General features: G+C 45.5%; 1 protein-coding gene across 4 annotated transcripts in view; it reads right to left on the bottom strand.

Annotated features, from left to right (window-relative positions):
• LOC116238245 (mitogen-activated protein kinase kinase kinase 3-like) overlaps window positions 1-16,404 on the bottom strand; it is a 68,768-nt gene that overhangs the window by 33,321 nt on the left and 19,043 nt on the right. For all 4 annotated transcript variants that reach the window (XM_031607818.2, XM_090143210.1, XM_090143208.1 and 1 more), the window contains one exon: window positions 6,172-6,281. In XM_031607818.2, the coding sequence (XP_031463678.1) occupies window positions 6,172-6,281 (110 nt within the window). The remainder of the gene's footprint in view (window positions 1-6,171; window positions 6,282-16,404) is intronic.

Below are 16,404 nucleotides of genomic sequence, written 5' to 3'. Positions count from 1 at the left end.
ATGCTGCTGGCCCAGCCTAGGCCTCTCTGTCACCCAGTGTCAAATGTGGTTAATGATGGCCTCCATCTACCTGAGATCAAGAGGCCATCAGTTGGAGCAGTGCAGGCAGAGATGTCTGAGAAGAGCGTGTGTTATTGACAGGGGTACAGGGTAAGGTTGTGCTGGAGGGTACTGGCCCTCAACACCAAGCCATGACAGAAGGTGCCAGCTATGGCTACAGGGAGAACTTGGAAAGAGAGATAACGGAGCACCAGTGGACACCATGGTGAAGCAGAGCAATGCCAGACCCAACATTTCAAGCTTTGGTCTCCTGAGCTGCCTTCAGTGGGCGCCATGTTTCTGTGTGACACTTGGCACAGGGGAGCAGTCAGAAGGCACCTCGAGGCCCTGCTGTGACAAACAACACCAGGGACGATCCTGAGAGGAAATACCACAGCCATTCCCTTCATTTCTGGAATAACTTCTTCCCCGACATCCTTGTGCTGGCATTTCCTCCAGCCCAGCTAACAAATGGCTGCTGGTCTTTCACTCTTTCTTGTCATCTGCCTAGGAGAGGAAAAGCAAAGCCACTGCAGCAGTAGCAAACACATCACCCATCTTTCCAGGCTTTCCAGAAAGTATTTTTAGCTCTTTCCTTTAAACTTTCAATTTCACAAAGAGAAAAAGCTCACAGCCCCTGAGAAGCACTGAGGGGGCTGCAGCTGCACGCTGGGCCTGAGGCGATGGGGGGCATCATGGCAGCAGAGGAAGGCCTCCTGTGCACGGCCCTCATGAAGGGGTTCAGTGGGAGACATGAGATGAGAACGGCCGCAGAACCCTCCGGAAAACCGGAGTGAGCTGGATGGGATGAAGTGAGATGTTGGAAAAATGGAAAAAGTGCTTCCAAACGAAGTGAATCATGATCTGCTGCAGAGATCCCCGAAGAGCTGACTGCTGTTTGTAATAAAAGCACACACAGCGCGGCAAAACATGCACTGAAGCCTAAAATGGAAATGGTTTTGGAGGAGCAGGCTGTGCTGAGCACCCTCAGCCCCTTCCCAGCCAGACAGGAGACCACATAGGGAACATGAGTCTGAGCTGGGATGGTGTCCAATGCCATGCTGGTGGATGAGGGCATCCATCATGCAGGGCCACATGGCTGCCATTAGAAATGCTGTTCTGGTCTGACCCAACAATGAAACAAGAGGGTCATTCTAGTTTTGCTCTTACCCAGGACACTTTGGGGCACCTACTTTGCCTCAGGCTCCCTTCTGGGTAAAATAGGGACAATAGAAAAAGACCCTTTCCTGCATTCTGGAGGGTAAAAAGAGTGGTTATTTTCCACCTATTTTATTTTCTACTTGTTGGCTTAGGAAACAATGAGAAAACCCCACAGAGCACTGTGGCGTTCAAGCATCAGAACCCCAGTTACTCTTCAATAAAGCCACAAAGTGGTGGGTTTTCTCCTCAACTTCTGGCTTTAGTCGAGAGAAATCAGCACCACAGGGCCAGGCCAAGGGGCCTTCTCCACCTCCCCGACACGCATGTTGTTTGGATTAGTCCTGTGCTTAACCTCTCTTTTAGCAACGGGACGTTCGTTACAAGCCAGACATCTGGACCGTGTCCCTAAACCACAATAGGAGATGACTAATTCACGTCATTAGGAATTATCCACACAGAACCCCCACGCGCTTTGGGTTATTCAGAATAATCCAACAGAAGGAGTTTTGTCTGGGATTGTCCTCCTGGTGGGTGGGAGTGACGAGATACCCCCGTCCCCCTGGATCCTTACAAGGTCTTTTCATCCAAAGAAGAAAGTGCAGTAAGTGAGCAGCTCAGTGGCCAGAGGAAAGATAGATGATGTCTAGAGGGCTCACAGCTCTCAGTTACAGACATTTCTGTTTTACACAGCAGCAAAAAAAATCACAGAATCATAGAAAAGGTTGGAAAAGATCTCTAAGATCATCTAGTCCAACCATCAACCCATCACCGCCATGCCCACCATCCGTGTCCCTCAATGCCACAGATCATGGACTTCAGGATGTTCATCTCAAACCACCCACCTGGCACGCATGGCTTTTCCCCATTGGATTTCTACTGGGTGTTACCCTGTGGCATGCAAGTCAGTGCCAAAACAGACAAGGTGAAACCTCCCCCCCAACCCCTGATCCTTGGGACTCCGCAGCTGTTGCCAGCTCCAGCCTTTCTCTCAGATGCTGCTCCCCTCTTGGTCTCTTGCTTCTGCTCCCGAAGTGAGGAAAATCCTGCAGCTCTCCTCATAGCAACTCCTTTCTTCAAGGCAGTATTTATAGACCTCACATTTCCCAGTGGTAAAGCAGAGGTGTTAAAGCCAAATTACTTTCTTAGGCTGCATGAAGACCTACAGAGAGCCCTAGAACATGAGCTGTGTTTTATTCTCATAATGAGCAAGTCGTGCCCTGCTCCCAGCTTGCAAAGAAAAGAGAGTACGGAGTAATTTACTAAAAGAACAACTTTTAGGTCAGTCTGACATTTGCTGCACATGGGAAAACATTCTTCACAAATATTGGACTTTACTGCCATAAGAGAACTTGCAATCAAAATTAACATGGCAGGGGAATTATTAGCTGTCATCAGCTGTGACAGAGGCCCATGTCATTAGACTGAACACAGCACTGACAACCATCTTCATTCTGCTAGCAGCCAAGTGCTATTTATAGAGTTAAATGGATGTGCATATAAACAGACAGATGCAAAGTAAGTTAATATAATTGCTTCTTTCTCCTCCGTGCTTTTGTTTGGGATCTCTAATTCTTTGTGGTTTCCCTTCTTACCCCACTCATCTATTTCATTAGTGATCATAACACGTATCTTTGTTTTGCTGTTTCCTCCTTTCCCCTTCTCTGGTGATTGGAGAACAGAGGAGTCTGCCTGGAAGGACTCTTTCCAGCCATACAATGGGAATAAAGAAGTGACAAAAAGAATAATGGAGAAATAACAAAGCAGAGGATGAACAAAGAATAATGTCAAGGTGTTCCGTGTTCCCAGCAAGCAACTCCCTTTTAAAGACTGCAGCTCATATGCAGAAAGAAAAAGGCGTCCATCTCTCTGCCACAAGCCAAAAAGGCAGCGTAACATGGTGACCCACAGACCTGACCAGGTCTTGGGAGGCTCAAGCTCAGCCATCTCATCTGCTGCCAACTTCATGGGCGAAACTCATTCACATCAAGTATCAGGTTTTACAGCTCTCATTTCTCCTGTTTTCTGCTACGTAGCATTAGACATTCAGAATTTCAGCCTTAGTCTGAAACTCGTTTGTAAGGAGAGCAAACTAAAAAAAAAGAAAGATTTTCATGCAATTTGCCTAAGGAAAAGTTTGTTCTATAAAACAATCTGAAGCAAAACCACCGATATCTTTGGAAAGAAATACTGCATAGCCCACGGCACCATAGACCAGGCTCTTGTGTGGCCCAGTCCTACCAGCAGCACTGTCCGGCAGGCTCCAGATTTCAGATTTCATCTTCAGAAGCCCTCCGGGAGCCGTGGATGAGGCAGCATTTTGGTTGCGTTTCTGTGTGGACCAAAAGACTGCAGCAAGTCACAAAGGGACAGGATAGTTAGGCAACACATTCTTGTCTAAAATGTTTTTCAGCAGAAATTTGGAACGCTGACTGAAGGATTCCCATGCTTCGCTTGAGCATTTTTTCCACAGCAAAATACTGTTGTTTTTTTTTTTTTAATCTAAGAACTGAACGTTCAAACCCAAGTATTACAATGTGAGCAGACTGCTGCAGGGCCTCTATGGGAGACACCTACACTTCCAAGAGGAGAACTGAGCATCCAAGTGCCCCGTGCCTCACACTCCCTCTCCAAGAAAGGACAAAGTGCAGCGCATCCTTCAGCCCAACCAGCCAACCTCATCACAGAAAAAATAATGGGAACACAACGTACCAAATGAACAACAAATCACAGGCATGACAACAGCATTTCTAAAGCAATTTTTCCCCTGTCCCCGCCACAATTTCTGTGCTTGGAAAGAAAAAAAAAAAGGCATAAAAGAGACCCAAACAAGTTGATTAACATTTCTGAGATTCAAATATGAACCAAATCCCCACTAATTCCACCTACTATGGCCACTCCCCACCTCGCAGACTAGACTCCCATCATCCCACGAGCGAGAATTCTTCCAGCTAGTCAGATTAAATGAAGCAACAACTCAACATACTCCAACGCCCTTCATCCCGTGGGGCCTGTTGGTCTGAGTCCTCAACCCCGGATGCACAAACGGAATGGGATGCTGACTACTTGTGCCTCCTCCATCACAGAGCTCTGAGTAACTCTGAATGTGTTGGTACAGCCGGTCCGCTCATGGATAAGAAGAAAAACCAGAAAGGAGGGAAGGCTTCCCTAAGCATCAGTGTTGTAATTTGGAAGAGCAGTTTGATTCCTAAGATAGTAAAACAAAACGCAAGAGGCAGCTAACAATTCTAAAAGTGATCGCGAAGCACGACATGACCCTATTGGCAATTTGTAAGTGAAGGTATGGAGAGGCTGGGCTGTGAATAAAAAGTTCAATTCTATAAAACTCCTGTGGTTAATGATTCAGCCAATGAAAACTATTCTTTTTCTTATTTTGACTCAATAGCTAGCTAGCTGCATCACTGCAGCGTCTAGAGCTAGTTTTCAAGAATGACAGCAGGAATTTTCTCCTGCTGTGAGGAAACAAAAATGCCATTTAAGAGAAGTTTAAGAAGTTTTGCTGCTCCGAAAGCATCCTGAAATGGCTCGGGATGGTCCCCACCCACCAACTTGCAGAACATGCTACCCTTGGAGCCAGTCAGGGCTGTGCTGGATTGTGTCTGCTTCGCCTGCAGCTGCACAGAGCCAGCTCCGACTTTCTCCGGTCAGTTCTGCAAACATCTTGGATTTCTTTCAGCATGAGCTGAACACAACTCCAGTGATTCAACTTGGACAGCTGCTACCACCAGGGCACACTCTGAAACAGACACACTACGTGCTCATGTGCTTTCGTCTGCACGTGTCTAGGAAGCCTAGAGGGATTCTATGATTTGGGAAGAGGACTTTTTGCCTCTCATCCCAAGCTTTGTTAGTAGCACAAATGCCATTAAAATATACATGACAGTTTTAAATGACAATTTGGTTTCTTTCTTGCTAGATGATCAGCAATTATGACATTGAACGCAAGCTTACTCTAAGTCACAGCACTAGAAGTAATATTCCAAGTAGATTTACTTGCATGCTTATTCAGAAGCTTCCTGGTACTCCCCCCTCCCTTATTTCTCCCCCCTCCCTTATTTTTTGTTTTCTCCCCTTGGTATTTTGACAACTGAATCTTTTCTTCACACATTTAGTGTGGTAATGTATTCGTTCCATACACAAATAGGCTATTAAATTCACTTTAGCTATTATATCAGTGTCAGCAAGTAACTCGTAATATTGCTCAAGGGACAACTTTTTTGCTCACCAGATCAACTCTGAATGTTCGGCACGGCCAAAACGTTTGGTTTTGGGAGCATAAAGATAAACAATAGTAATTAGTGTTTAAACACTTTATATAAGAATGACATTATTCCTCCCAAAAGAGCCTGGGTGTCTACGGCTCAAAGTTGGCAATCCATCTTTCAAATATCTGAAGTAGAATGTGCGCACGATAAATATTATATTTCATCAACACTGTCAGTAGAAAACACTTGACTAATCCAAGTCTTAAAGCTGTAGAGCTTGTAGCAAGTTCAACTAGATTCAGTGCTAAGAGAAAGAAGTGTCTTATGGTGGGATTTGAGCTATACAACAGTTTCATGCTCTTTTATTACATTTAGGAATTATTTGGGGTATCATTTTTAACTCCTGCTCCTCCATTGCCCCTCTATGATATGGGGATCATTGCAGTTTCTTTACAGCTCTTCAAAAAGAACTTTTAAAGTTTATATGTTGATAACATTTATTCCTATGTTATGAGCCCACACAACACTTGTTGACTTCATCTTTAACACTCAACTAACATCTACTCTAACATTTAACATCTAACAGGAGTTGGACTGCGTGATACTTGTATGCCCTTTCCAACTTTGGATACTTCACAATTCTATGATTTAAACTCTGCTTTCACAGCCTGGTGAGCACCATTCCTATCTGCATCTTCAGCCTACTGGATTTTGAGGGATTTTGAGGTAGACTCAAGCAATGCCTTACCTGTTTGCTGGAGTAGACACAGTTTTTATTCCTGTTGTTGTCCAGCAGTCCCCCACATTTGCCCAATGCTGCCAAATCCTTCATAATAGAGTTCAGAGCTTCTTCTTCATCTGCAAAAGAAGGACAGAGAACTAAAACACAGAAGGCACGCCTAAAAGTGCAGAGCAAAAAATACAGCATCACACGTGCAATCATTCAACCCAAATGTGTCGAAAGTCATGACATCCAACTTTGCCATTAAGAGAGGCATTGTAAGCCTGCACACCACAGTCCCTCCCAACCCACTGTGGGTATGAAAGTCTCTTCATCAATAGAGACAAAGATCCTCTGAAGAGCCAAGTTTTCTGCCTATGCCCTTTAGAGGTCATTTAAGGTGGGGCCTATAGGCTAGATGTAGCGTTCATGGGGCTGGATCCAGTTTGTTAGGTTGAAGATGGTGTTCTGTACTGCAGATCTTTCAGAACCCAAAAAGCTCTTGCAGCAAGTGATGGAGCACAACCCAGCTCTTCATGCCCTCCTTCCCTCCTCTTCATTAAAGATGCTCAAGACACACAACTGACTTTCAAAACCAGAGCCAGTGAGAAACCACAGGACAAGACAAGAAACTCACCAGAAGAAGCAACAAATTCAACTATCCAGGATAGAAGAAAGGCTGGCAGGACACGTGATATTTCAGATTTCTGCAGTAACCAGTGCAGTAACCAGTGTTCCAGTGTTATGCACCAGAACAGGTTGCCCAAGGAGGCTGTGGATGCCCCATCCCTGCAGGCATTCAAGGCCAGGCTGGATGTGGCTCTGGGCAGCCTGGTCTGCTGGTTGGTGACCCTGCACATAGCAGGGGGTTGAAACAAGATGATCATTGTGGTCCTTTTCAACCCAGGCCATTCTATGGTTCTATGATAACCAAAGAGATTTGACAGACCCACTGGATATGAAATCAATCTCCTCCCTATTCAACACTTGTACATGGCCTCTGAAATCAGCTATCAACCACTGCATGCAAGGTACCCACCATGGGCTCTGTAAGATGTACCAGGAGCTAGGGCAGGGCATGCCTGTTAGGAGGCAGGGAGAACTTGGTCAAAAGGGGCAGCTATTAAAGAGTGAAGCTCTGACAAAAAGGGTTGAAGACTTGTCATGTGTGCTGTGTACCCTGGAGCCATCCCTGGGTTAAGAAATAAGGGGAAAAAAAGAGGGGAAAAATGTCTAAAAACCAGCGTTTCCTTTAAAGTACAGAGAAACTTTTTCTCTCGTCAAAAATACAGGGTATACGATACACTTAATATTATTTACTGTTCTATTAATTATAGGTTTAATGCTTATATATAAAATATAAGTTTCTCCCCCCTTCCATACTTCCCCGACCTCTGAGAATAAGGGAGGTGGCAGGGAGCACAACCTGAAATGCTGCAATAAAACACCAAGAAGGTGAAAAAGGTGAAAAGGCTTATTTCCAGTTCAGCAAAAAAAAAAAAAAAAAAAAAGAGACAGAAAAACACAAAAAAACCAAGAATTTTCCCATATTTACTTTTTTTTTTTTTTTGGTTGGTTGGACCTCTGGGGACAAGCCTGGTTTTCCACACAGATTTTGTAGTAGGAAAAAAACCAACACACACACACAAAAAAAAAAGAATAAAAAAATCCCTTTTCTTTTGTGGAATGGGAAAGGGAAAGAGGGAGGGACAAGTTAAAAAAAAGCAAAAAAAAAAAAAAAGCAAACCAAACCAAACCAAAAAAAAACCCACAAACCCCCCCACATACACCACTCTGTAGGAATTTTCCACCTAAACTGTATCTCTGCAATGCTCCTCTCCTCTTTCTCTTTTCCAATCAGAATGACAACAAAAGTTTCCTGAACTTGCTGAAACAGAATGCAGAATGGCAAGAGGCAACGGGGCTAAAGCAGGCAGTGGCAAAGCCAGGTTCTGCTGGCACAACCACACTGCTCACCTCTGCAAGAAGATGCACCTCTGCTTAATCCATCAGTGCCCTGCAGAGATGTTTTAGGACTTACTCAAATCACCAGTGCCCGTCCTGAAGAGAAACACAGCAGGGTTTGCTGGAGATCACCATAATATCTATAATAATATTGGTAATAATAATAGTACTCTAACACACAAGGACATAGGAACATCCAAGCGGTGTCCCAGCTGCCCCTTCCACGCCTCCCAAACACCCAGCAAAGGACCTGACAGCCCCCAAGAGCTGCCCCAAACACTGCTGGCCCACGGACCATGTCCCAAAGAGTTCCAACCACTGGGGATTAAGAGTGCAGAAGAGCAGAAGAGAGTGACAGCATGAATTGCATTTTAGAGAGGATGTCCAGGATGAGCCCGTGGCACCAATTAGTCCATCACAACAGTGGGATCCTTAGGCAGAGGTGAGCCCCATCACTCTGCAAAATGCAAAGGGATTGAGCTTAAAAAAAATAATAATCTCTCTGGAGACGTACTGAAAACATCCATGCTTTCACTGCTTATCCCATCACATGAGACTGAAACAGGAAAGGTTGTTTTCCACCACCAAATCATGAAACATCTGCCTATCAGAGCACACTACTTCAGCACAAGCAGAGGGATTATGGCTGAAGGCTCAAGTGCTCAAAACAAAGTGGAAAAAACCCCACAGCGTGCTCGGAGCAGGACACCATTTGCACAATCAGTTGCAAAACCAACTCTTCCCAGTCCTCTTGATGTCAGCTTTGCACAGGGACTGATGCTTTCCAGACGGAGCCTCCTGCCCATCTTTGTTACTGCTCTTGGGGTCTCCCAGCTGACTCCCTGGAAGGGTGGAGAACTCTGTTCCGTGGAAACGAGCAGCCAGCTCAGCCAGTTCAGTCAAAATTCAAACCAGCACTGAAGCTCACTGGATAATTAAATCCAAATGCCACTCCCAAGCCTCTATAGCAAAAGGAGCGTCACAGGCTGACGGCCTGGCTTGGTTCAAACAAGCAGAGGGTGCAGGATGGACGACTTTCCCCAAGGAAAAATACCAAGGAAACAAAGGGAATCCCACACTGAGGGACACAAAAGATCAGGTTCTCCTGATCTAGCAGGAGAAGGCAGCTTGGAGGTTACACAGCAGGCATCTTCCCAGGCTTTGCCGCAGCTCTGGAGCAAAACAACTGCAAGTTGCACAACACCAGTGAAGCATTCTGCAGGGCCCAGATGGACTTGGGGACTCAAGCCACCTTCTGAACTTGCACAGCACAAGCCTTCATCCTGAACAACCTCCCAGCCCAGCTGGCACCATTCTGTATAAACTCACTGAGCGATGCTGGAGGTTGATGGGATGAAACCCTTGTAAAACAAATCCTTCACTCCATCCAGCACCACATGTAAACAGGAATATTTCTACCAGGACAAAGAAAAGCTGATTACACAGACAGCAAAAATGAAACGTGAAAATCAACTGTGCTTGATGCTGGATCTTTGACCTCAATGTCTCTTCTTCCACCCTCGGTTCCTCATTGACTTTCAGCCATCTCTCTGAGAGTGAATTCATTTCTTATTTCTCTGCTTCCCCATTTACACCCCAATTTTGTGCTTTTTAATCAGCTTCCTGTGCTGAAGCTCAATCGATCACACCCACCCAATCAAGGACCACAGCCAAAAGGTCTCAATGATTTCCCAAAGGTTTGGCCTGCAGGGAAGTACTGAGAGCTTAGGAGAGGTAAGAAGAGATCAGACAGGAGCACGCTCAGGAAGCAGTGACTACAGAGCTATGATGGACATGGGAAGGTTGACTTTAGACTTTAATAAGAGCCACAGGGTCACAGTGCTGATCCATTTTGGCAGGCACTTATATTAAACTGGAGTACCTCTTTCTCTGATCGGCTCTGTAAGATGCTAAGACTCACAGGTCCCAGGCGCTACCGATGCAAATCAAGAGCACTCAGCACTTGCAAAATCTGCTACGAAGTAAAATCAGAAAGCCACAACATGACACATCTCCTGCAGAGACAAGTTCCTGGAGCTGCTACAGTGCCTCAGTTCTGCTGTGCGTGCAGCAGAGAGGAACCTGGAGTTTCGGTCTTAGTACTGCAGCTTTACTGGTGAATAACAACAAAAATAAGCAAGGGAGAAAGAGTGAGCCTGAAGGTCAACAGGGACCACCCAAAACAATTCAGCCGTCAGGAGAGAAAGCAAATGAAGAAGGGACAAAGGAATAATTTAGCTGCGTTCAGATGGTCTAGACAGTGCTGTTATTGTTGGCTTTGCTAATAGGTCATTACTAAGAGGCAGCTTACGGTAGTTCCATGAAGCTCCTTCCATCAACAGTGAAGAAAAAAAAAAAGCACCAGCTGTACGAAGCACAGAGAGCAGCCTGCAGAAGGAAGGCAGAGCTTTGTAAAACAGCACAAGTTCTGATTTCGGCCTCTCACCCACCAGCCTCAAGCCTGGGAAAAGTCGGGGAAAAATCCTGGGTGTTGCAGAAGGGGAACGTATTGTTTTGAGTCACTCCTGAGCAAGGCTGGAGCGGTGGCTCTGGGGCTGCACGCTGCCACGCACACTTCTGCATGGATCCAGTGTAAAACCACAGCCGTGACCACTTGTGGTCACTAAAGATCCCACTGTGCTTTACACAGCTGTGGTGTTGATGGCCCAATCCAGGTCAGCCGTTGTACCCGTGTAAATTCCAGCCATTGCTCGAAGCCATCTCTCAGTAAGGTGATGCAACCACGGTGGATATCCCCAGGCAGAGGGAAGAGTGCTTGTGAAGGGTTACAGGGGTCGAACAGAGAATGGGAAGCCTCACAGAAGCACTGTCACACCTTCACTGGCAGCCCTGTCAAAACACAGGCTTTGAACACGTTGTGGAAAAATACTGAAGTGCCATAGAACGTAGTGAAAAGAAATACTGAACTGCATGACTATACCATGAATAGTCTTCACTTTGGTCTGCAAAGGACATCAGCCTTCCATTTACTCTTCACTTTCTCATGTTTTTGGAAAACACTGATTTTTTGGAGGGGGGAATAATGACATTTGTCAATTACCAAAGAGAACCCTCACCTGAAAGCCAAAACTCAGCACCTCAGCATCACTCAGTGCTCTGCAAAGGGCAGCCCCTTCTGGATGGATGTTCAGCTGAACTGTCAAGATGGGAAGAGATAGGAGCTGCTGTCTATGCCTCGTTTCATGGACAGGACTCTGTGAGAGACAAAAGCCCTCCCAAGACAGCACAAGTCTGCAGACAGAGCTAAATACATTAACAGAAGCTTAAATTTGCTTAGCACTTAACTCGATCTGGCCTTCCTTGATGTATACAAAGACCCCAGAAATTCACTTAGCAGTCTGCACATCAGGTCCTGACCTGGAATTAAACAGAACGATCTTTTCCAGGAAGCTCTCCAAAAAGTCTCAGTTTGAAGAGTGTTTTGGTAATTCCAAAAACTTCCAAATTTCAAAAACATAACAAATCTCAGCAAACATGAGAGTAGGACGCAACATTCGGTGGTAAAACCACACTTCCATGGCGGCCCACACACGACAGCAGAAGTTCACACCTACTGGACCAACAGCAAGTGGGACTGCCCATTGCCTTTATTAGAAGGTCAGAGAACCATAGAATCATTAAGGTTGGAAAAGACATCTAGGATCATCGAGTGCAACCAACAACACACAACCACCGTGCCCACTGAACATGTCCATCAGTGCCACATCTGCCCTTTTCTTGAAAAGGTGAAGGCTACATCACTCCTATCTTAACAAGGAAACAGCACAAACCTATATGAAGAAGATATCGAAGAACCTTCTTGTGAAGACAAATGCTGCCTTTCCTCCAAAAGCCAGGGAAATTGAGCTCAGATATGAAACTTGCTAAGCTTTCTAGCTTGCAAAGGACTCAGACCATCAGCTTTCTTCAGTGCCTACAAACACCACCAACAGATATGTCCTGCCACCAGGATTCAGGTCATGTAGAAAATACCAGCTACTGAGGTATCAAGACAGCAAAGAGCAGGAGGGATCAGTTAGTGAGAAAACATCAATACAGTGACAAAACTAGGAAATGTATCAGCAATCTGATCTGGAAGCACAAGCTCAATGCCATGACTTGGAGCACAACAAAAGCTCCTGAACAAGGAAGTACAGGACCAGACACTCACACAGCTACAAATATTATTTTGCAGCTCACCCTCCACGAATGGGATCTCTGTAGATGACCTGCAGCAAAACAGCCTGCTGCATGCATCCACCCAGTGACAGAGATGCAGATTATCTTCTATTTAAACTTAACCTACATGCACAAACCATTTTGCTACTGTCTGGTGCAGCATTTGGTATTTGATGTAGAGAAAAACTATCCAATTACCCTCTCCCAGATTGCTATGCACTGTAGCAGACACCAGTGGAGCACGTTCCTTTTGCAAGTCAGCAGATTCTGGCCAGCAGCTGGATCCTGCTGTCGTTCACTCTCCTGCAACTCCACCCAAGGGATGGCAAGGTCACCTCGTGTTCTCCTCCAGGGCAGGGCACAGCACAGCAGGTCGAACAGAGCAATTATACAGGAGGAAATGAGGAAAGACCCTTCTGATATGCAGGATTTCTTGGCAGGAGTTTGCTTACTGACGTCTTCAGTTCGAGACACACTCACTCAGATTAACACTGAGGTTTCTTGAAAACACTTTTAGCACCATCATTCCTCAGTTAGGATAAGCTACACAGTCTGATCTGTATTGACTGTTATTAACATTCTACCTGACAAACACTTGTTCTTCAAACAAGACAAGTAATTGGTATAGAATGCACAATAAAACATCTGTAGGCTTAGGGCACTGCCATACTATCTTGCAGATGCTCTTCTCAGAGGTAAAATCAATTTTGAGAGTTCCTGCATCCTAATTCCCCTCATAAACTATCCCCCAGGTGACCCATCTTGCACAGTCAACAGGTCACAGAACTTATTTGGATCAAAACCTCTTCTTTTTACATTCCCTTGCAGAAGGGGACAGATGTTGTAGACACTCTAGGTCAGACTGGATGGGGCTTTGGGCACCTGATGGAGCTGTAGGTGCCTCTGATCACTGCAGTGGAGTTGGACCAGATGGCCTTCAGGGGTCACTTCTAACTCAATTCCATGATTCTACAATAACAGTCAGTAATGGACTTAGAGGAAAGGCAAAATCTGTTTTAAAAAGCTACATCAGTAATCATTTTAAGAGGTTATTAATACAATTATCTATCACGTGTAATACTGATTCCAATTACCACAATGACAGAATCCGACCAGTCCCCAAAATACTCATCAGCACAAATAAGCAAACCCCTCTAATGCAGTGTTTAGTGTTTGGACTCTCAACACATTGACAAGAGCCACCAAAAAACAGCAAAAAGGAATGAATCAGCCAATAAACATGGACATCGTAACATATTTTAGGCACACTATGTGAGCTAATGAAGAACTCCAACCACCCTCTGAATTTCCTCAGGGGAAGCAAAGAACTGTAGTGATGCTACAGGGAATTCACCTCAGTCTAGGAGAGGTGAGAATGATGCTCTTAAACACCAAGCAATCGGAGGCACAGCCACCATGGCTACTCTGGGCTGCAGGGGTTGCTTAGGCCTGGCCACGTCCCCCAGCCATGAAGGACTGGAGGGGACCCCATGGTGCCATCACCACCCACTCTCTATCATCACCCAATCCCTACCCCATCACCTTCCTCAGCTAATTGCCCCCTGCTACATGTTTTGCCTCTAAGTGCCTCCAAACTTCTCCGTGGAACAGGGCCATAATGCAAACCTTCCATGTTAAGCAACTTTACACACACAGGTAGTGCAGCCAGAATGACGAAAGCCCTCACGTAGCACTCGACTAGTGAACAGCTTGTTATCAAAGCCCATAAAGCAATCTAAAGCACAGCAAAGATTAAATAAGCCTATCTCTGTTTGCCAAAGAGCAAGTATTTATCCCATGGAGTACCAAAGTGAAACTTAACCCAACCTTGACCGTTCCAGCTGCCGAATGCTTCCTAGCCATGAACTGACTCCTGCACTGGGCAACTCCCAGTTGCAGCCCTCAGGAAGACTGGAGGAAGGGACAGGAATGCAGCAGCAAGATTTAGGGCTTTCCTGTAAAGGCACAGAGCTGCTTCGAGATAAACCACGCTAGATCTCTGCCTCTTGGACAAACCAGTTGACCCTCATTTGTTATCGCAGATTACTCTCACAAGGCTTCTAGGAGACATGCAAGCAAGGACTCAACTGTTACAGAACCAAAATAACCACATTTTCAGAAATTCTTTTAAGCCCACAGTTCCACTGAGAGGAAAAAAAGAAAATTCGGGAGCTGTCTGTTTTATGGTATGATGCATTTTCTCCTTTAGCATCTGCCTGCAGAACTCCTCACCACTTCAAAGGTCCTGGTTTTTCTCCCTCCATCCACAACTGCCGTTCACAGCTTTTTTTGCTAACCCACTCCCTTGGCTCCAAAGACACTACTTACCTTTTCCTGTAATGGATTAACATAATTAAACTGAACCTAGGGCAGTTTTTCCAGCCATTTTTCCAGCTTTGCTTAAATTCTGCTGCTTCTGAAGAAGAGCTACCTAAAAGCCAGCCTGTTTTTTTCCACCTCTATCAGTTTGGTCTAATAAAAGATATTACCTCTCCCTACAACCTGTACATCTCTTGAGCGCACTTGAAAGGAAGAAAATGTTTATCCAGTAAGAAACATGGTTGGCAAGTTATTTCCCCTGACTGCCTCTGATACTTGCGAAGGTTATTCGCAGGCTCATAAAGACCTCTTTCTCTGTCCCAGCTCAGCTACTTCCAGTGCTCAGAGTCACAGCCCTGAGCCTATGAACTCCTCATCTGTTACTGCTGCAGCAACGGCTGCAGCATCTCAATTACAGCAATGTGGGGCTGAACCTCTACTCCCCAGGTTCCCAAAGAGACAGGCATGACCTGAAACGGGCTCCAGGGCACAACATCACTAGGAAAGGGAGAAGGATCTTAAATTGGACATCTCTAGAAAATAGCAAAGCCTGAGTTGGAAAGCTTGATGTGCTCAAACTGCTGCAATTCAACCTGGTTTTCAAAAAGAAAAAAGTTGGGTAATGAGCACGAGAAAGATACAGAGCTCTTACTACAGGTCCAGAAAAGGGCCACGAGGATGATCAGAGGGCTGGAGCAACCCTCCTATGAAGAAAGGTTGAGGGAACTGGGCTTGTTTAGCTTGAAAAAAAGAAAGCTCCAGGGAAACCTCATTGTGGCCTTCCAGTACTTGAAGTGAGCGTATAAACAGGAGGGGGAATGGCTGTTTGTGAGAATGGATAGTGATAGGATAAGGGGGAATGGTTTTAAACTGAGACAGGGGAGGTTTAGGTTAGATATTAGGAGGAAGTTTTTCACACAGAGGGTTGTGATGGAACAGGTTGCCCAAGGAGGCTGTGGATGCCCCATCCCTGCAGGCATTCAAGGCCAGGCTGGATGTGGCTCTGAGCAGCCTGGTCTGCTAGTTGGTGACCCTGCACATAGCAGGGGGTTGGAACTGGATGAGCATTGTGCTCCTTTTCAACCCAGGCCATTCTATGATTCTGTGAACTTCTGCAATTTACCATGATGCCATGTTTCAGCACAGCATTTCTTAACTGCCATTGGCTATGCTCCGCTCACTGCACTGCATTAAGTGGATATCTCTGGAAGTGTCATATGCACTTGTTGGCTCCCAGCCCAATTTTGATCAAACAATAAAGAAGCCACGAACCCACTGAGAGGAATGGCGGATGGAAATGGAGTGTGAGCTGGAGTGTACCAGGAGTGAGAGGTGAGACACTGGGACACGTGTTCTCCACTCTGATTTTCTCCCATTAATGAGGTTGAGGAAATCAAAATAAGAGGCACGTGGCAACCCAACAATCACGTTAAAAACAACTTCATTATTCCTCCAACCAGAAGGAATTGCAGTACCCAGGTGCAGGATACTGCACAATTTTGGCAGATCAGTGTCCAGTGAGGGGGTCATCTCCATGAACATGTCTCTCTTGGATCTACGCTCAGTCTTTTCAAACTACTGCATCTCTAGATCTAAGATGTGATGCACTTGGGAAGCACACATTTAGCTTCTCCACACCTATACTGTGACCGTGTATCTCCCCATACAAATCACTAACTCCTTCAAAAGCCATTTCCAACTACAAACTATCCTAAAGTTCTCACCATGCTACTTTTTTTGTAGAACAGTTACATATTTGCCACAGGGCAATACTGAACAGGAGCCCAAGTGATTGTT

The sequence above is a fragment of the Phasianus colchicus genome, chromosome 6, assembly GCF_987193195.1.
Source record: "Phasianus colchicus chromosome 6, bPhaCol1.hap1.1, whole genome shotgun sequence".
In the NCBI taxonomy this organism is placed as follows: domain Eukaryota; kingdom Metazoa; phylum Chordata; class Aves; order Galliformes; family Phasianidae; genus Phasianus; species Phasianus colchicus.
Note: the sequence above shows the minus strand (reverse complement) of the source record. Positions and strands in the feature narration are given on the sequence as shown.